Here is a 21048-nt window from a genome sequence, read left to right on the forward strand (position 1 = left end):
AAATTTAATGAAAAATCAAAAAGACTGATTTGAAAAACCACACGTAATCAAACCACTTTTCCCCGTGAGCAAAAAAATTTCCATGTTTTTGTGCGCTTGCGTGCTCTCGCACTATGGCTCTCTCTCTCTCTCTTTCTCTCTCTCTCTCTAAATAAAACGATCAGAAAACTGGGATAACACAATGCAAAGCTAAAGTCGGAATAACAGGCAAATATGAACTATATTTAAACCTACCCGGCAGATTGCCGGAAAAAAGCCGCCATTGATTTCCATAACCAAGATTGGGATTGAAAGAAAAGCTAGTGGAAAAAAAGGTTTTTTAATAACAGACAATTATAAAAAGCGGATTATTTTGATGTCAATTTTGAGCTGAGCATTCCCGCGTTTCGCCGTGAGACCACACAGGGGATAGTATTAGTACCAATAAGCATTGGAGATGGTAACAAAAACAAAGTTCGAGTAACGGGTATCTAAAATTGGGTTTCATGGGTTTATCCCGTTTCTATTGCGGATTTCACTTTTTGATAGTAAGTTGTTCATTTTGAATTGCTTTGCTGGGCAACTGCTGTCCAAAAACACTTTTAGAAGAACGAGAGAAGAGTGAAACTAGCCTAGAGAGGCAAAAAGATTTCACGCACAAAATGCTGATCAAGCTGTGAACTAAGGTAGAGCGAAAAATTTTCCTTTCACGAAGTAACAACAAATTATGAGCGCTATAATAGCCGGCTCAGAAACTGATGCGGTTATTAATAACATAACCGACTAACCTCGGGCGAACTTCTCTCAAACGAACGTCGAGCTGTTGGCTTCGTAAGTAGTTAGCCACGGTTTAGTGAGGATAACTTTAGCGGAATTGAAAGGGCGTAATGTGAGCGCAGCGGGGGGTCACCGATCGAATGATGAGAGGGGCAACAGTGGGGGGGTTGTTGTTGGGTTCAAACTCCAAGAACCGTCCTTCACACCAGAAGTTTAAGTCTCCGAAACAGTTTCTGTGAATCGCACACCTGGAGACTAATGAGCTGAAAAGCTCTAAGAGCATTCAATGCCAGCGTTGCGCTCCTGTTCATCTCATTTTTGAGGACGAAAAGTCAAATGGTTCACACAAAAGTCGCATGAAAAAGACCAACAGGACTAATATAATTAATTGCAACAAACTTCGCTTGAGCGTAATTAATCATAGAATTAGCCTTTATCAATAAGTTAAAACCACCCCCATTCTTCTGTTTTTCCAATTTTTTGAATAGCTCATCTTTCTCAAGCAATAAATTCTGTATTATTCTGTTTAAATAAAAAGCAAAAGTAGCCCCTCTCTTTCGCTTCGATGCGCAAACAAAACTAAAAAGCTTACTAAAAAACCACTGAAATGCGTCTAAAACAAGCAAATTACAAACATAGCTCAAGATTGTATGTAAAAGTCTAATTTATGATTGTGAAGAATAAGAGGACTCCCAAACTTGCAGTTACTTATCAAAATAATTTAGAAAACTTTACTCAAAAAAATTTATTGAAAAATCATAAAGACTGATTTGAAAAACCACACGTAATCAAACCACATTTCTCCGTGAGCAAAAAATGTTTCATGTTTTTTGCGCGCTTGCGTGCTCACACTATCGCACTTTCTCTCTTTCTCTCTCTCATTCTAGATCTTTCTCTTTCTAAATAAAACGATCAGAAAACTGGGATACATTAATACACTCAGAATGCAAATTTAAACCGGTCAGATTTTCTCATGATGGGATTCATGATAACACAATGCTTAGCTAAAGTCGGAATAACAGGCAAATATGAACTATATTTAAACCTACCCGGCAGATTGCCGGAAAAAAGCCGCCATTGATTTCCATAACCAAGATTGGGATTGAAAGAAAAGCTAGTGGAAAAAAAGGTTTTTTAATAACAGACAATTATAAAAAGCGGATTATTTTGATGTCAATTTTGAGCTGAGCATTCCCGCGTTTCGCCGTGAGACCACACAGGGGATAGTATTAGTACCAATAAGCATTGGAGATGGTAACAAAAACAAAGTTCGAGTAACGGGTATCTAAAATTGGGTTTCATGGGTTTATCCCGTTTCTATTGCGGATTTCACTTTTTGATAGTAAGTTGTTCATTTTGAATTGCTTTGCTGGGCAACTGCTGTCCAAAAACACTTTTAGAAGAACGAGAGAAGAGTGAAACTAGCCTAGAGAGGCAAAAAGATTTCACGCACAAAATGCTGATCAAGCTGTGAACTAAGGTAGAGCGAAAAATTTTCCTTTCACGAAGTAACAACAAATTATGAGCGCTATAATAGCCGGCTCAGAAACTGATGCGGTTATTAATAACATAACCGACTAACCTCGGGCGAACTTCTCTCAAACGAACGTCGAGCTGTTGGCTTCGTAAGTAGTTAGCCACGGTTTAGTGAGGATAACTTTAGCGGAATTGAAAGGGCGTAATGTGAGCGCAGCGGGGGGTCACCGATCGAATGATGAGAGGGGCAACAGTGGGGGGGTTGTTGTTGGGTTCAAACTCCAAGAACCGTCCTTCACACCAGAAGTTTAAGTCTCCGAAACAGTTTCTGTGAATCGCACACCTGGAGACTAATGAGCTGAAAAGCTCTAAGAGCATTCAATGCCAGCGTTGCGCTCCTGTTCATCTCATTTTTGAGGACGAAAAGTCAAATGGTTCACACAAAAGTCGCATGAAAAAGACCAACAGGACTAATATAATTAATTGCAACAAACTTCGCTTGAGCGTAATTAATCATAGAATTAGCCTTTATCAATAAGTTAAAACCACCCCCATTCTTCTGTTTTTCCAATTTTTTGAATAGCTCATCTTTCTCAAGCAATAAATTCTGTATTATTCTGTTTAAATAAAAAGCAAAAGTAGCCCCTCTCTTTCGCTTCGATGCGCAAACAAAACTAAAAAGCTTACTAAAAAACCACTGAAATGCGTCTAAAACAAGCAAATTACAAACATAGCTCAAGATTGTATGTAAAAGTCTAATTTATGATTGTGAAGAATAAGAGGACTCCCAAACTTGCAGTTACTTATCAAAATAATTTAGAAAACTTTACTCAAAAAAATTTATTGAAAAATCATAAAGACTGATTTGAAAAACCACACGTAATCAAACCACATTTCTCCGTGAGCAAAAAATGTTTCATGTTTTTTGCGCGCTTGCGTGCTCACACTATCGCACTTTCTCTCTTTCTCTCTCTCATTCTAGATCTTTCTCTTTCTAAATAAAACGATCAGAAAACTGGGATACATTAATACACTCAGAATGCAAATTTAAACCGGTCAGATTTTCTCATGATGGGATTCATGATAACACAATGCTTAGCTAAAGTCGGAACAACAGGCTAATATGAACTATATTTAAACCTACCCGGCAGATTGCCGGAAAAAAGCCGCCGTTGATTTCCATAACCAAGATTGGGATTGAAAGAAAATCTAGTGGAAAAAAGTTTTTATAACAAACAATTATAAAAAGCGGACTATTTTGATTACATTTTTGAATTGAGCATTCCCCTGTTTCGTAGTGAGACCACACAGGGGATAGTATCAATAACAATAAGCATTAGAGATGGTAACTAAAAACAAAGTTCCAGTAACTGGCATCTAAAATTGGGCTTTATGGGTTTATCCCGTTTCTATTTTTGATTTCGTTTTTTATACCGACTCTGTTCATTTTTAAATGCTTCGTTGAGCAATTGCTGTTTAAAAGCTCGTTCAGTGGAAAGACAAGAGTAAAACTAGCCTTTAGAAGCAAAAAAAATCACGCAAAATCTCGAAAAGCGGCAAAATAGGTAAAGCAAAACAAATTTTTGTTCCAAGTAGTAAAAAACAGGAGCGCTATCATAGCCCATTGAGAAGATGAGGACGACTCTCAATAACTTAAAACCAACCCCTCCCCCTCCATTATTTTCCTGTTTTCTTCCCCAATTTCTGAAATAGTTCCCTTTCATCAAGCAATAAAATTTTTAGACTTTTACAAAAAATCAAGGAAGCCCCTATCTTTTTTCGCTAAGATGCGCAAACAAAAAAGAAATAGTAAAAATTGATTTTTAACGAACAATTTTAAAGTGCGAACAATTTTGATGTCATTTTGGAGCTCAACGTACTCCTGTTCGTAGTGACACCACACAGAGGCTAGTATCAATAACAAAAAGCATTAGAGATGATAACTAAGAACAAAGTTTAAGAAACGGGCATCTAATATTGGGCTATCTGGGTTTATCTCGTTTCTATTTCTGAATTGTTTTTTGATAATGACTTGATCAATTTGAATTGCTTTGCTGAGCAACTGCAGTCTAAAAACACTTTTAGAAGAAAGAGAAGAGGGAAATTAGCCTAGAGAAACCCAAAAGAATTCACACAAAATGTTGAAGAAGCTGTGAACTTACAGCAACAAATTTTTATTCGGCGAAGCATAAAAATTAGGAGCTCTGTAATAGCCGGTTCAGAAGCTGCGGCGGCCATTAATAAACATAACCAACTAACGTCGGGCGAACTGCTCTCAAAAACGACCGTCGAGCTGTTGGCTCCATCAGCAGCTAGCCACGGATTAGTGAGGATAACTTTAGCTTAATTGAGGGGGAGTAAGGTGAGCGCAGCGGGGGGTTACCGATGGAATGATGAGGGGGGCAACAGTGGGGGGGGGGTTGTAGGGCTCCGAAACAGTTTCTGTTCGTCCAGTTTTTTTAGGACCAAAAATCAAATGGTTCAGACAAAAAATCGCAATCGCATGAAAAAGACCAACAACATTCATATAATTAATTGCTAAAAACTTTGTTTGAGAGCAATTAACCATGGAGGTGCAACAGTGGGAGGTGTTTTCGAGGTCAACCTCCAAGAACAGCCATTCACACCAGAAGTTTAAGTCTCCGAAACAGTTTCTGAGAATCGCACATCTGGAGACTATTGAGCTGAAAGGCTCTAAGAGCACTTAATGCTCGCGTGGCGCTCCTGTTTATCTCATTTTTGAGGACGAAAAGTCAAATGCTTCACACAAAAATCGCATGAAAAAGACCAACAAGACTAATATAATTAATTGCTACAAACTTCGCTTGAGCGTAATTAATCATAGAATTAGTCTTTATCAATAACTTAAAACCACCCCCATTCTTCTTCTGTTTTTCCAATTTTATGAACAGCTCACCTTTCTCAAGCAATAAATTCTGTAGATTTAAATAAAAACGAAAAGTAGCCCCTCTCTTTCGCTTCGATGCGCAAACAAAACTAAAAAGCTTACTAAAAAACCACTGAAATGCGTCTAAAACAAGCAAATTACAAACATAGCTCAAGATTGTATGTAAAAGTCTAATTCATGATTGTGAAGAACAAAAGGGCTCCCAAACTTGCAGTTACTTATCAAAATGATTTAGAAAACTTTACTCAAAAAAATTTTATTGAAAACTCAACAAAACTGCTTTGAGGAAACCACACGTGATCAAACCATTTTGCTCCCTGAGCACAATTTTTTTACATGTTTTTTGCACGCTTGCGATCTCTCTCTCTCTCTCTCATAGCTGCTATTTTGAATGTGAAAGTTCTTTGTAATTTACTTGTTATTCGTTAATAACTTTCCTGCCTTAATGTCAGATTTTGTTTGGTATGAGTTGATCCTGTGTAGTTGATAACTTCATCATTCCAAAGCACTTTTGAATAGGCGGCATTTACTCTCTTATGCATTGATTATATATTGATTATATCTGATGCGTTGAGGTGAGTGGGTTATGCATGTATGCGTAGTAAGTGTACGTGCATGTGTGTGTGAGAGAGAGACTTACGAGTTGAGAGTATTAGAGGTTGGATTAAGGTAGAAGATGATCTCAATCAGTTTGGCCACGAGGTAAGGATTGGATATGTAGTTGGGACTGCATGAGAATGTCACTAGAAAGTTCACCAGAGATCTCCCACTAACTGTATCTGTGCTCACAGTACTGGGCGAGTGACGCACCACAAAGTTCACAAAGTCAGCCACGTCTTCAATTATGAAAGAGGGGAACGCCGCAAACTGCTTGGACACTTGTTGTGCCAGTGGCAGAACCGGGGTCTGGACACTTCCAAAGATATCCTTTGTAGAAGATGGCTCAGATACCATCATCAGCAGCAGATCCATAACCTGAAACAAGTCTTGTACTGACTGTATACTGTATACTTACTACATTTCGTTATACTTACTTACTACCAACTCATTCCGTTTATTGAGAGCAATCTCTAACATAACCGACTAACGTCGGGCGAATTGCTCTCAAACGACCGGCGAGCGGTTGGCTTCGTCAGTACCTAGCCAATGTTTAGTGAGGATAGATTTAGCTTGATTGAAGGGGCCTGAGATTAGGGTAATAGACGATGGCATCACGCCATATAGCAGCCGCATCAACAAAAGAATTAAGGAGAGAGAGAGAGAGGAGAGAGAGAGAGAGAGAGAGAGAGAGAGAGAGAGAGAGAGAGAGAGAGAGAGAGAGAGAGAGAGAGAGAGAGAGAGAGAGAGAGAGAGAGAGAGAGAGAGAGAGAGAGAGAGCTTAAACGTGAGCGAGAAGGAGAAGGAAACAAACTCCAGCTAACACAGAGAGAGCGAGAGAGAGCTAGGAATTTTTTTCATGATGAGATTCGACTCTACAACTTCAAGTTTTCTAAACTTGTTAGTAACTAAATCATATAGAAAAAAAACTTAAAGTGCAAAATTCCAAAGAAAAGTTTCCACATTTCGCAGTAAAGAACATGTTCAATAACATTTTTTGTCTCCGGATTTTTTTCACGTAATCCATCTGCAAGACTGTAAAAGCTTCGTTGGCCAGTAATGATCGTTAAACTCAGAAAGGAAAAAATATTCAAAAAATTTTAGAACAATTGCAAATTTTAACAAAATCTTGCAAAAACTCAGAACACCATTCCATTGTCTCAAGATACCATCTAGTATGCCTATTTCCAGCCTTAAACAGTTTCACTGGCTCATAAGGATCCATACACTTGGAACATGATACTAAATTGAGGAAAAACCTCACAAAAATGACAATTTCAAAAAAAAGATTGCCGAAAATTTTTCAAAAAAATGCTAAAACTCGTTAAATGTTAAAATGTTTAAAAACACTCCATCACATCTAGAAACTATAAAATAACTCGTTATCAAACTCTGGAGGAGGTTGAAAACCATTCCCTTACCACTAAAAACTATGCAGCCACAAATTATCAAAACCTTAAGCAGGTTTTCTGAACCATGAGGCTGAAAAATCTTGAATAATGACTATAAATGTTTAAAAAAATTAGAAAATGCTACTTTTTTCAAAAAAAAAAGATAAAATTCGTGATGTTAAAATCTTGAAAAAAAATTGCATTACGTCTAGAAACTATACAGTAACCTATCATCAAAACCTAGAGGAGGCTCCTTGGCTCTTGAGAATGGATAAACCTAAAAACCGACAAAAATTTTCAAAAACCTTGAAAAATTTTGAAAGTTTTTTCAAAAAATTGCAAAAATTCGCAAAGTTAAAAGGTTGAAACCATTCTATTACCACTAGAAACTGTGCTTTAACCTATTATTAAACCATAGAGTGGGTACTTTGACATCTAGGGTTGATGTAACTCAAAAATTGGACAAAAGTTTTACAAAAATGTGAAAAATTTTCAAAAAGCTTGAAAAAAATTGTGAAAATTTGTATAAATTTGCGTGTTTTTAGCAACCGGTTGTTCTTCAGTAACTGGCCATGGGGGAGGTGCTGATGGGAGTGGCAACAGTCGGGTAGTGCGGCAACAGCGCGGTGGGGGTTGGGGGGAGTCAACAGTTGGGGGGGGGGGGGGGGGTCTTCAACCTCTAAGAACCGCTCTTCACACCATAATTATAAGTCTCCAAAACAGTTTGAGCTGAAACAGAGCTGAAAAGCTCTAAGAGCACTTAATGCCCGCTGGGCGCTACCTGTTTATCCCGTTTTTGAGGACGAAAAGTCAAAAGCGTCAGACGAAAAATCGGTCAAGCGAAAAATCGCATAAAAAAAAGACCGACAGGACTATTATAATTGCTACAAACTTCGTTTGAGAGCAATTAAACATGTACTGTATACAGGATACTGTGTCTACATTTCGGTTTACGATTAATATCCAAATATGTCAAATAGGAATAAATATCCTCAAAAGATTTTGCTTCTTAGGTTGCAGCTTATTTCAATTATTTAAGGTCCTTACGCACGCTAGGGGCTCTATAAGCTTCAGATTTGGTATTAATGATTTGGAATAGAGTAATGAAACTACTTTTGTGACAAAAGCTGATGTGGCCAACAGCTTCTTCAATTCACGCTTCAAGACCAGAGAAATCTTTGAGCAGAGAGAGAGAGATAGTAAATCCCTGCGAGGAGGCATGTCATCTCTGCCTCTACAAGTTCAACTACAAATGGGGCCATGAATTCTGCTTCTTTCCTAACAGAGCTCAGGACAAAAAAACTACAGCAAGACTCAAAAAGCGACACAACAAGTATCATCCAGTCGACACTTTTGGCTTCGGTCATTTTCGGTGACCTCTCGGAGTTACTTCAGAAGACGTTAAAAGGAATTGCTCTACTGAATATTACACAAGAAACCTTTACAGTCAGAAGGCCTTTTGACTGCGTTCAGCCGGTTAGCTCAAACTGTCTCTATGACTGCTATGCATCAGCTACAATTCTGTAAGAACTACAGCTCTTAAGTTTAAATGCACTCTTGAAGACAATTAAACCAGCAAATACAAAAATACAGCAAAGCAGCAACTTAGAATCTGATAGTAAACAATCGTATTAAAGAACAAATTCTGAAAAGAACGTCGATGAAAACGGGGAGTTAGTTTCATATGGAAATGAAGAATTCAATTCAATTGTGGACTCTGGAACTTAGGTTAGTTATTTAAGCGAAAGCATCGCCAGAGATATGTAACAACAAAAAAACACCGCATGGTGGAGCAGACGCACAAGTATTGAGAACCTAGGGATCATTTCTTCCAGTGGTTGCAGTGAAAGATGCTTACAATCTCATTGGAGGACCTCAACAGTTCAACTCAAGGCAAGCATATTTTCATTAGCGTTCCTATGAAAGATACAATCGCCGCTAAATCGCGTCACGATTAACTAAACTCATAAAAGTGTGGTATGCGTGTTCCAGAACGCAAAGGAAAACATACCCGACAGATTGCCGGAAAAAAGCTGCCGTTGATTCAAACAAGCATGATTGGGATTGAAAGAATAGAAGATATTGAAAACAAAAGATTTTTGTACAAAAACATTTTTCAAGTCCGATTTATTTTGATGGCATTTCGTAGTTGAACATAACGTACTTCTGTTTCTTAGAGAGGGGCTACAGGGGCTACTATCAATACCAATAAGCATTAGAGATGGTAACTAAGACTTATAGGAACGACGTTCAAATAGCGGGCATCTAAAATTGGGCTTTATGGGTTTATCCCGTTTCTACTTCTGACTTCAATTTTTTATACTGACACTGTTCATTTTGAATTGCTTTGCTGAGCAACTGATGTTCAAAATTACTTTTAGCAGAATGAGAGAAGAGAGAAAATAGCCTAGAGAAGTCAAAAAGATTTCACGCAAAATGTTGAAAAAGCGACAAAATGAGGTAAAGCGAAACATTTTTTTGTTCGACGAAGTAAAAAAAAACATAGCAGGACAAGTCCTGACATCAATCCAAGGAATTGAATAAAAAACAGACCTAATGTACCTGACCAGCAGATCAATTGAACAATCCCAGCCAAAAAGACGAAATCCCGAAAGTTGAGAAATTAAAAGAATCAAACTAAACAAAAAAAAACAATTATTCCGAAAACTATTAAAGCTTTTAACCTGAAGGCTATATATGACACAATGCAATATGCCAATTAAATCACGCAAAAGTCTTGAAGGAGAATATTCTGACAATAAAGGTAGATAAACTCGAAAAATATGATAAATGCTTCAAAAAGAAATGTGACAAATGCTTCAAATGAGAAGTAAAAATTCTGTTTTATATCCCGTCTGCAACATTTAAAAAATTTGGCTTCGACAGTAGCTAGGCACAGTTTAGTGAGGCTAGCTTTAGCTTAATTGAAGGTGCGTAAATGAGCGCAGCTGGGGGTGCATCAGGTGCTGATGGGGTGGCAACAGTGGGGGGGGGGGGGGTTAATCTCTAAGAACCGCCCTTCGCACCATAAATATAAGTTTCCAAAACAGACTCTGTGAATCGCCTACTTGAAGACTAGTAAGCTGAAAGGCTCTAAGAGCACTTAGCGCACCTTACGGCCTGCATGATGTCCACGGATGGGGATTGCGGGGGGAGCACAGCACTTCACAACATAAATCTAAGTCTCCAAAACAGATTCTGTAAATCGCATATCTGAAGACTAGTTAACTGAAAGTCTCTAAGAGCACTTAGTGCTCGCTGCTCGCCACCTGTCTATGCCGTTTTTTGAGGACGAAAAGTCAAAAGGGTCAGACAAAAAATCGGTCAAGCGAAAAATCGCATTAGAGAAAGATCAACAGGACTAACATAATTGCTACAAACTTCGTTTGAGAGCAATTAAAAACATACCCGACTAACATCGGGCCAACTGCTCTCAAACGAATGTCGAGCTATTGGCTTCGTCAGTGGTTAGCCAAGGTTTAGTGAGGTTAAGTTCAGCTTAACTAAAGGGGCTTAAGGTGAGCGCATCGGGGGGAGCATCGCAGGAGTGCAAAACTAGATTGGGGGACTGATGTGGTGGCGGTGGGTGCGAGTTGTGGGATCAATTTCTAAGAACCGCCCTCTACACCATAAGTATAAGTCTCCAAAACAGATTCTGTGAATCGCATACTTGAAGACTAGTGAGCTGAAAGGCTCTAAGAGCACTTAGCGCATTAGTGCCCGCTGGGCGCTAACTGTTTATCCCGTTTTTGAGGACGAGAAAAACATTCAGCGATAAAACTAATAAAGCTTGTTAATATTCATCCCGCAGAAGCATTTTATTCGGGAGCTTCACTGCAGATAAGAGTTCCTTTGACCATAAACTAATTCAAATTAAACTTAAGTTGTAAAGTGCAAGAGTCATTTTATTGAGTGAGGTAAGTCACGTATGATCAAAATCTAATCACGCAAGTGATCTTAAAATCTTTGCTAGAGAGAAAAAGAGAAATGACGTCACGCGCGCAAATGCCGTTAGTGAGAGGAAGAAGTCATTAAGAAAATTTGACTTCAGCTTTGCTGTGCGAACAAATGTAAAATGAAAAAGAGCGTCAGACGCAGTAAAAAACATAGCAGGACAAGTCCTCACATACAATTCAAAGAATTTTCATTAAATAAACAACATACTAGACCTGGAACGGACTAAATTAGGAATAAGTGAATTGGGAAAATCATTATTAAAAAAACAGATCAAAAAAACTAAAAAAAAAAACAAAATCAATGTCAAAACGCCGTATCCGAAAAAAGAAAACCACTAGCGAGAAATGGAAATTTGGTTCAAAAAAAACTTGGCCTAGAATGAACTATTAATGGATAGGGAGAACGCTTTCGAAAAAAAAAATCCGATCCAAAAAATCGTAAAAACAGTAAAAATCAGAGTGAAATTGCCGCATGTGAACAAAAAACCACTAGCGAGAAAGCGAATTTTTGTTCAAACACCGTTTTCTCACTCTACTTTAAATTTAGAGCAAAAAATTTCAAGCCGCAAAACCACTCGCTTCTTCGCTCCACTTCCTGTTTCGGCGTGACCAAAATCACTACTCCAATTTGACTTCAAAAATCATGAAAATGTGTGAACAGATCATAAAAAAAACATAGCCCGAAGAATTCCGGAAACGACTCGAAGGAGAAAATTGCCCATACTTATGACTAAACAACTAGAACAACTATTATGAATACTGAACCTCCACAAATGCCATAAAAAAATTTAGGAAGAATAGAAACGGCATTCAAAAACAAATTGAAAAAAAAACTTAATGAGTTTTTTTAATAGTACAAGGAAACATGAAGCCGAGTAAAGATCATTTGCAATTAGAGCAATGAAATTCTCGCGAAACAATGAGGAAGTCATTAGAGGCTAAGAAACTTGTCTTAAGATTTGAAAAAAGAAAAAAATGCAAAAAAATTAAGAAAAATTGTTTAAAATTTCTCAATTTTTCTGTCAATTTTCCTAGGAAAAAATTAATTTATGCCGAAAAAAATTTAATCAATTGGTACCTGAACATTCCTTAAGTAACAAGCTTCTATTCAAATCCCACTTAAACATTAAAACAAAAAAACATGCCAAAAATCATTAAATTTCGTCTGAAAATCAGCAAAACTGCTCAAAAACCACCAAATTAGCATTAAACTCAAATTAACTACTTGAAACCTTCAATTCCTATCAAAACAAGCCTAAAACTAATACAATATCATAACCAAACCTCATAACCATCAAAATTTGCAGCAAAAACTGCTTTCAAATGCCGCACGTGAAGAAAAAAAATTTCGCTCGCTGAGTGAAAATTTTTTCACAAATCAATTTTTCGCTCTCTCAAAAACAGCGGTATAAACAAAAATCATTCTCTTTTCTCTCCGCTCTTCACTTTTGTTCAGCACCAAAATCACTCCAAATTTTTCACGTGTTTCATTTCCCGCTTCAAAATCCACTCCAATAAAATTGATTAAAAAAAGGACTTCTACCATACTCCTCTTCGAGTCGTAAAAAAGACTTCTCCAATACTCCTCTTCGAGTCGTAAAAAGACAGCACCCCAATGCAATTCAAATTCTTCGAATTGTAAAAAAAATAGGATCGCTATAATAGCCGGCTGAGAAGATGAGGGCGGCTATTAACAATCGTTCATCGGACCATATTACAACAACCGAGAATGAGATGCAAACCCAGCATCTTCTTCCTATCCATCGCACAACACAGCCCTACCGTACATGGTAAGCCAGAAGAGCAATTCAGTACTAAAAAGCCAACTACCCTAGAAACAGTCAACGATTACGGAAAATAGGCCAAAGATGTGCCGCATAATATAAACAGATACAGATAAAAGTTAAGAAGTTATCGACGCTGTTCAAAAAACTATGTAGAAAACAATCAGAGATAAATTAATCAGCCTTATTAAAAATCATTCTGCAGACGCCTTTTTGTTACGGACCTTTATTACACCTATGAGCTCTGTTAGACTTAAACTAAGCCAACATAAACTTGAGTTCTAAAGTGCAAAGAAATTTTTTCGAGGGAGGTAAGTCACGTATGATCCATATCTAGCACTCAAATGACCAAATGTTTACTAGAGACGGTGAGAATTGATGTCATGAGCGCAAACGCCGTGAGTGCCAGGAAGAAACCATTGAGAAAATTTTACTTTTTCAGCAATGCTGTATGAGGAAATTTAAAACAAAAAAACGACAGTCAGACGAATAAAACATCAGCAGGACAAAACATGACCTACAATCCAAAGAATTCTCATTCACTAAGCAAAAAAGCTAGACCTATAATGAACAAAAAATGTATAGGAAAAACCACTTAGAGGAAAATCTGATCAAAAACTGAAAATAGCATCAATCAAAGTCAAATTGTCCCAAGTGAACAAAAACCACAATCGAAAAAGCCAATTATTGTTCAAACACCAATTTCGTACGATATTGTTCCGGCCCCTCTAAAGGGGGAAGGAATTATATACTCGAATGGTTTTTTTGTTCAGACAATTTTCGCCGATCGACATATTAATCGTAGAGAGTTGAGACTGGTAGCATTAGAAAGCTCGTCCAGCGTAGAATATGGAATTAAAGGATTTTTTTAATTCTCGTGTTTTACAGGGAGTTATCGAGGTTTAAATTTCTGACAAAAATAGAGTGAATTCCGTTGTTTTTATTCACATTTTTGGCCCAAATTTTTGACAATTTTGCAAAAACTTATAAACTTGTTAAAATTTTCAAGAATAGTGTTGTTGATTTTGTTTTCAGAGACAAAAACGTATTGTTCATTATTTTGATTTTTTTTGTCAAAAGTTTGGGCTAAATATTTCAAAATTCAGCCTTTTTCATCAAAAACAGCTTATAATAAGCTTCTTTAGTCCACTTTGATTAAATTTGCCAGAAGTACACACCCCAAAACAACACCAATAAAATCTTTGTAGACTCAAAGTGGGCTATTTCTATTTCAACTTCTGTTGAGAGTGCTCTGTAATTAGAACGTTGCCGTTTTTTGCTAACTTTACTCGTTGATTATCAAAAAAACGCAGAATTTATTTTTGTGTTTTTAACTAGCAAATTATCTACATCTATGACATTCATTAAAATAAAGTATTCCTAATGGACAATTAGCATTAGCAGGGCTAGTTTTGGACCAATCTTGGACTGTTACAATCCAAAAAGAATTCGGATTGTAATCAGTCCTTTTTTTTAAAATTGATTTTTTTAATATTAATTAAAGAACAGAACATATGAAATCAAAGCTCAAGAGTGATAGGTCCGATTGGCTTCCTCAACAGCTCCAAGCTAATGAATTTAGTTTTTTACTTGAAAGCTTTTGGTTATTTTGACTTTTAAAAATATTTGATTTCCAAATAAATAATGGCTTAATGAACTTTTCCTCAATTTTTTCTTAATTTGGTCAATTTGTAGCTTAGGGTCAGCAAAGAAAGAATGCTCCTCCTTTCTACTGATTTAAAATTTAATCATTATATTGGTCTTAAGCCTTAAGTTATCGTTTTCTGGCTTTGATACTAGAATTCAGACTTTTTTATTTTTAGACATTTGCCAGTTTTTCACGTTTTCTAGTTTTGACACATTATCACATTTTTGAAAGTTCTCATATCACATTATTGGCGTTCAAAATAAGGCACAATTGAACATATTAAAATCCTAAAAGATATAGATTATAGTTTTAACGGCTTCGACACTTCTTTCTTGAAGAGTTTAATTGAATTTTTTAATTTTGTCTTTAACTGTTGTTTTTACTTTGTCTTTTTAGTCGTATGAAATTTCCTGTATAATGACAGGTTTCAATGCCTTTTCAAGGAAGAAGACATGAGCCGATATTCTGATATTAATATATATCTCATGGCTTTCATGACTTTAAAAAAAATTATTTTCCAAAAAAAACTTAAACTTCGCAATTTTGTTCTTTTTATTGTGGTTTTGTTACATAGTCTTGATAATTACAGGACCAATATTGGACTGTTACAATCCAAAAAGAATTCGGATTGTAATCAGTCCTTTTTTTTAAAATTGATTTTTTTAATATTAATTAAAGAACAGAACATATGAAATCAAAGCTCAAGAGTGATAGGTCCGATTGGCTTCCTCAACAGCTCCAAGCTAATGAATTTAGTTTTTTACTTGAAAGCTTTTGGTTATTTTGACTTTTAAAAATATTTGATTTCCAAATAAATAATGGCTTAATGAACTTTTCCTCAATTTTTTCTTAATTTGGTCAATTTGTAGCTTAGGGTCAGCAAAGAAAGAATGCTCCTCCTTTCTACTGATTTAAAATTTAATCATTATATTGGTCTTAAGCCTTAAGTTATCGTTTTCTGGCTTTGATACTAGAATTCAGACTTTTTTATTTTTAGACATTTGCCAGTTTTTCACGTTTTCTAGTTTTGACACATTATCACATTTTTGAAAGTTCTCATATCACATTATTGGCGTTCAAAATAAGGCACAATTGAACATATTAAAATCCTAAAAGATATAGATTATAGTTTTAACGGCTTCGACACTTCTTTCTTGAAGAGTTTAATTGAATTTTTTAATTTTGTCTTTAACTGTTGTTTTTACTTTGTCTTTTTAGTCGTATGAAATTTCCTGTATAATGACAGGTTTCAATGCCTTTTCAAGGAAGAAGACATGAGCCGATATTCTGATATTAATATATATATCTCATGGCTTTCATGACTTTAAAAATTATTTTCCAAAAAAACTTAAACTTCGCAATTTTGTTCTTTTTATTGTGGTTTTGTTACATAGTCTTGATAATTACAGGTCAAATATGACATTGTTTGTTGTCAAAGGAAGCTGTCAAAAGGGATTGGTGTCACAAAATCCAATATTTTGAAAGAATTCGTTATGACCTTGCTGGCTTTGACACCAGTTTTTCACAAAGTAAATTAATTTGATTTTTGCCATAATTGAGGGTCTTTTTGTAGACGCAAAACATATTCTGGATAATTGAAGGTCTCAAGTGATGCCCTTGCACGAATAAACGAACCTATTTAATTATTTCATTATGTATTAAATGGCTTGCATGACTTTGGAAGTAATTTTGTTTAGAAAAAAATCAAAAGTATTACTTAATTTTGCCCTTTTTCCTTTTTTGTCTACTTGTCACCTAGTCTCATTAATGAAAGGCCACATACTACATTATCGGTGCCTGAAGAAGGCGCAATCGAACAAAATTTGAGGTCCAAAATATGGCTTTACCGCTTCATCAGCGTTTTCCGGCAAGTTTTAATTAATTTTTATTTGTGGTCTTTTTGTTGTTCTTTTGAGCCGCATTAAAAATGAATAAGAACAGGTCTTAAGGCCCTTCTATAGAAGCATTGGTAATCGTAAACCTGTGGGATATTTTACTTGATTTTTAATGGTTTTCATTACTTTGAAGTTAATTGTTTTATAAAAAATAAGCGAATTTTTTAACTTTACTGTTTTGTTCTTTTTCTCTAACTGTTACCAAACGTTTTTATGGACTGGTCCCATATCGTTTCTGGTAATTTTGTTTAGTTTCAGCTTTATCTGACGGTATATTGACTTTGTTATTAAGTTTTGTTAAACGGATAAAGTATTTGATGTAATTAATGTTTGTTGTTGTTTGATTTTGCTGTTCGTCTTCACTCGCTTTCTTATTATTGGCATATCTCATCAATCTAGTGCATCATTTTTTTTTACTTCGCTGAGTTATTTGCTTTTCGTTCATACTTTTTTTTTGAAAAAAAAACTTGGATTATTTTGGGATTCCCAAAAATAATTTTTGGGTTTTTCTATCTGTTCTTCATTTGGTAGACAATTATGCCAAAATTGTGACGAGCTGGGTCGGAACCTTATGTCGATCGCACATTACCGAGCCTCCTTGTTCTACTTTAAAATCAGATTGCGAAGAAAACTCACGCAGCAAAACCACTCGGTTTATCGCTCAACGTCCCGTTTCGGCGAAACCAAAGTCAATTCTCCAATTTGATTTTTTTAAAATAGAAGAACAGATTGCAGAATAAAGATAGCAGGACAAGTACTGAGCTAAATTCAAAAAAAATTCTGGCTAAAAAACTAGACCAAGAAAGGACAAAGAATGAATGGAAAAAAAGTCACAAATTGAAAAACAGTAAAAATCAATGCGGACAAAAACTACAAGAAGAGTGTGTGACGACTGTCTAGGAAGAGTGTGTGTGTGAGTGAGTGAGAGAGAGAGAGAGATGTACCTTTGAGTAAAAGTGGAATATCATGCTGAGCAGGTTCTCCTCCATTAGAACAGCCCCAAGAGTGACAACATTCCTGTAGTAGCTCTCCAGCTGTGCTCTCAGGTCCCTCATCCTCCCCTCCACAAAAGAGTTGGACATCCTCTGCTGCTGCTTCTCCGCATCCGCCAACACCGCCTTCAGCTGTTTGTATGTCCGAATCACCTGAAAATATTCATTCCTTGTATTCATATCATTTTATCTATTAATATCTGCCCAAGTTGAATTAGATTTCTCATTAAAAATAACTTAATTTGCAGCACTCTGTCGCATTGGCTCCCTTAGGACTACTCAGGGAACCATTTTTGTTTATTTGAATTAATAAAGGATACAGGTGGTTCAGATAAACAAATCAGTTCTCAGTTTTTAAGAGTTTTTGTGTTCAATTTCGACTGCCTGTCTTTGATAGTTTTTGATTTGTCACTTCCTTCTCTTAACCATTGAAGGTCTGTTTCGGGCGGATATCCACAAAAGTGCACAGATAATCTCAAATGAATTCGGCATCAATGATGTATAGATGACTTAGCCGGCCCCATTTGCAGGATTACAAAAAAAGTCAAGTAAGTCCATAAATTTAGAGACGTTGCTTTGTTGAAATGCCAACTTGGTAACCCATTAACGAATACACAATAAATGCGATACGTAAACGATCGAGTAATTAGCTGGCGGTAAGCAAAAACATAACCTAGACAGGACAGATTTACAAATTTCAATGAACATTTTCGCGAGGCAAATATAGCTATCCGAAAGTTCCGAGGGAGTAAAGGGTTGCTACAGTGTAGCAACTGTGCCAAAATGTTCATGAAAAAATTTCTTTTTCTAGATACAAGGTGTAACAAGAGAACAAAACCTTGCATGGGTGTTCGAAACCTATGACCGGTACCTTAGCAAAACCTAATAATAACTTTCACCTTACCGAAAAAAGGTCAACTGAGGCGTCTGCTAACCAAAATAACTACCAAACCTAAACTTACAACTTACACCTCTTACGAAAGAATCCTACACCTTACACGTATTCTATCTAGCCTATGACTTGCCATATCCCAAAAACATCCTGAAGATCTAGAATTTGACAAACGGAAACAATTCTGTCATTCAACTGACTTTGTAAGCAAAGAAGAAATGGATAACTTTTGTGGCCGCTTGAATCGTCTGTTTGAAAAAGCAATGATTTTTCTCCATTTTACTACGGCGGCTATGAGAAAGCAAATTTGTAATGAACTTTTCTGAAGCGTTTGTTTCAAAGATAAAAAAAATAGCAAACGAGAACACTGCTTAAAATAACAACAGGGCAAACCTTTTCGCCATATGCTGTTTTGAGTTTAACGGATCTGACAATTTTAGCCAAACCAGGGTATATATACTTCTATTATTTCGGCTAGTGGCCAAAATCCTCGAGGCTTAAAGTCCTTTTAAATCCAAATAAGATCGTGTACTTTTGAATTTGGACAATTTTCAGTCTATTTAGAACGCTTTTGCTGGTTTGTGAGACGGACAATTCTCAGTCTATTTAGAACGCTTTTGCTGGTTTGTGAGACATTCTCTAAGGAATCTCTTCCAAAAATGGTTGGCCAAGTGTTCTGAAGTTCTCCAAGATTTTAATATTTCTCGGGAACATCAGGTCGAAAATTGATGAGGATCGACTCAACAGGAATTGGCTTGGTGTCAGGGGAGTGGCTCATTAGTGTCACTCGGAGTGTTTATGAGAGGACGAGAGTTCATATTAGAATCGAATTGTCAAGTAAAAGTAGATAATGTTTGTTAATATTCTTGATCAAATTACTTACGGAGACAATTTGAACTGAATTAGCCTTTCCTAACTACCACACAAATATGGTTCACGAGAAGGATTGAACTTCCATTCAATTTCAATACGTACGATATGGATTTTTGAGGCAAATTATTTTGATGCTCTTAGCAGCTCGACAACACTCTTCAGTTGCCACCAAGAGCTGCAAAAGATTCCCGTTGTCGGAAAAAATTTTTCTTCGCATACCACGGCGACTAATGAATCTGCGGATGTAAATCATTGTAGAATCCGTAGACACGTTTTCTGTTATCTCCAAAAGGACAGCTCTAAAGCAAGTGAATAGAAGTGGATAGCGTGTAGCGTTTCGGCCGCACTGAGATACGGGGAAAGGACCTGTCGTCGCAAAGACAAATTAATGTTCACTTGGTAACCGCTCGCTCGGTAGATCTGCCAGTTGTGGTTGTTAGATTTTTTGTATCACTCATTGACAAGAACTGCATTGGCGGAAAGTCTGCCTTAAAACAGCTTGGCATTTGAAACTCCAATAGTATTGCAGGAGCAGGCAGCGGGTTTTTTCATTTCCTGAGTGAGAGTAAATAATGCGAAGGCTTTTGATGAGCAGCTTTACAATTGGGATAAGACTATCTAGAAGAATTGGATGTCGGACCATTGCCTTGGACAAGCAACCTCTTGCGCGGAGCTGATCTTTGCTGTCAACATATGGACAAACGTCTTTCAAACAAATTGGTTAAATTTCTTTTCCCTTGCGCACAGGGGACAATTCGTCTGCAAAGTTTTCAATTTGCGATTACTGGATAAGACAATTATACGCAGAAGTGCAATGAATGGGAGATAGAGAGCTATTTGTTTGCTTCGTTTCTTGCAATGGTTACGGAAAAGAAGCAGTAAGCAGTAGCTCTTATCAGCCGATTCCAGCTGCTAAAGCGTGTAATAAATATCACACACCTTTCAGTTGAGTTTATGGGCTTCCATTGGCTGTACTACGAGCAAAGCTGGAAGAGATTTAAAGACATCTTGTCACGGCCATTCTATCTAATTGGAGCGGAGAAATGATGGTACGCTTAACCAACGAGAAGTTGCCTTCATCTGTCAAACTTCATAGCCTTTTGTGCCGCCATCAGCAAAATTTTTAGATGAAGTTTTGAGGTGCCAATTGAGATCACGAGAGATCGAGAATCTTTCCCAGTTTTGGCAACTGTAAATTCAATGACGCATTTCAAGAGTTCTCGACCAATGGAATCCTGTTGTACTATCAGACCAGAAAAGGTACTTTCTGATTTCAAATTATTGCGCTTCGTTGATAAACTGAGCTAAGTGTGCACCATATACTGCAGCTTGCAGCTCCTGGTTTTGAAAGGTCATCCATCCTCTTGATCGAAGCTGCTCCAGCTTTACCCATCAAAAACAACAGTTTTGTCAACATACTTCAGATAAGACACTGCTGATAGTGTGTACTCCGAAGCGTCTAACGTGTGAGGAACTGTTGACTGGATTATTGTTGTGCTAATAATTTGAGCACATGGGATACTGACATTCTGGTAAGAAAGAAGTGAACAAGGTCTGAGAAATGCTGAATATCAGGAGGCTCGCTCTATTTCGCACCTATTCCAGGCCGTTTGCAATATTTTTCTCACACTGATTGTTAGAGGAGTTATAACATCAGGGGGAAGTGACGAACCTAAAAAGTTTCCGCTGTGTTGAGAAATTGCCAATCGTTCCTTTTTTGAAAAACTTTTGCTCAATAATAAAATTGTCAGTATATTGTTGAGTTGATGACAGATCTGGCCTCAAAAGATCTTAGTTTGAAGCGTGTTTCAGAAACTTGTTGGAATTGGAGTTCCATTTTGTGAGGTTGAAACCAAAGAGAGAAAGACACTTTGGTGCTG

At 36.7% G+C, this 21048-nt stretch overlaps 1 protein-coding gene across 1 annotated transcript in view; it reads right to left on the reverse strand.

Moving 5' to 3' along the window:
• Positions 1 to 21048, reverse strand: part of LOC142350275 (ubiquitin conjugation factor E4 B-like) — a 250124-nt gene that overhangs the window by 96475 nt on the left and 132601 nt on the right. The window contains exons 5-6 of the mRNA XM_075402058.1: positions 17356 to 17556; positions 5781 to 6115 (exon numbers count right to left, since the gene is read on the reverse strand). Coding sequence (XP_075258173.1) covers positions 5781 to 6115; positions 17356 to 17556 — 536 coding nt within the window. The remainder of the gene's footprint in view (positions 1 to 5780; positions 6116 to 17355; positions 17557 to 21048) is intronic.

This window comes from Convolutriloba macropyga, chromosome 12 (genome assembly GCF_964194025.1).
Source record: "Convolutriloba macropyga chromosome 12, txConMacr16.3, whole genome shotgun sequence".
NCBI lineage: Eukaryota > Metazoa > Xenacoelomorpha > Acoela > Convolutidae > Convolutriloba > Convolutriloba macropyga.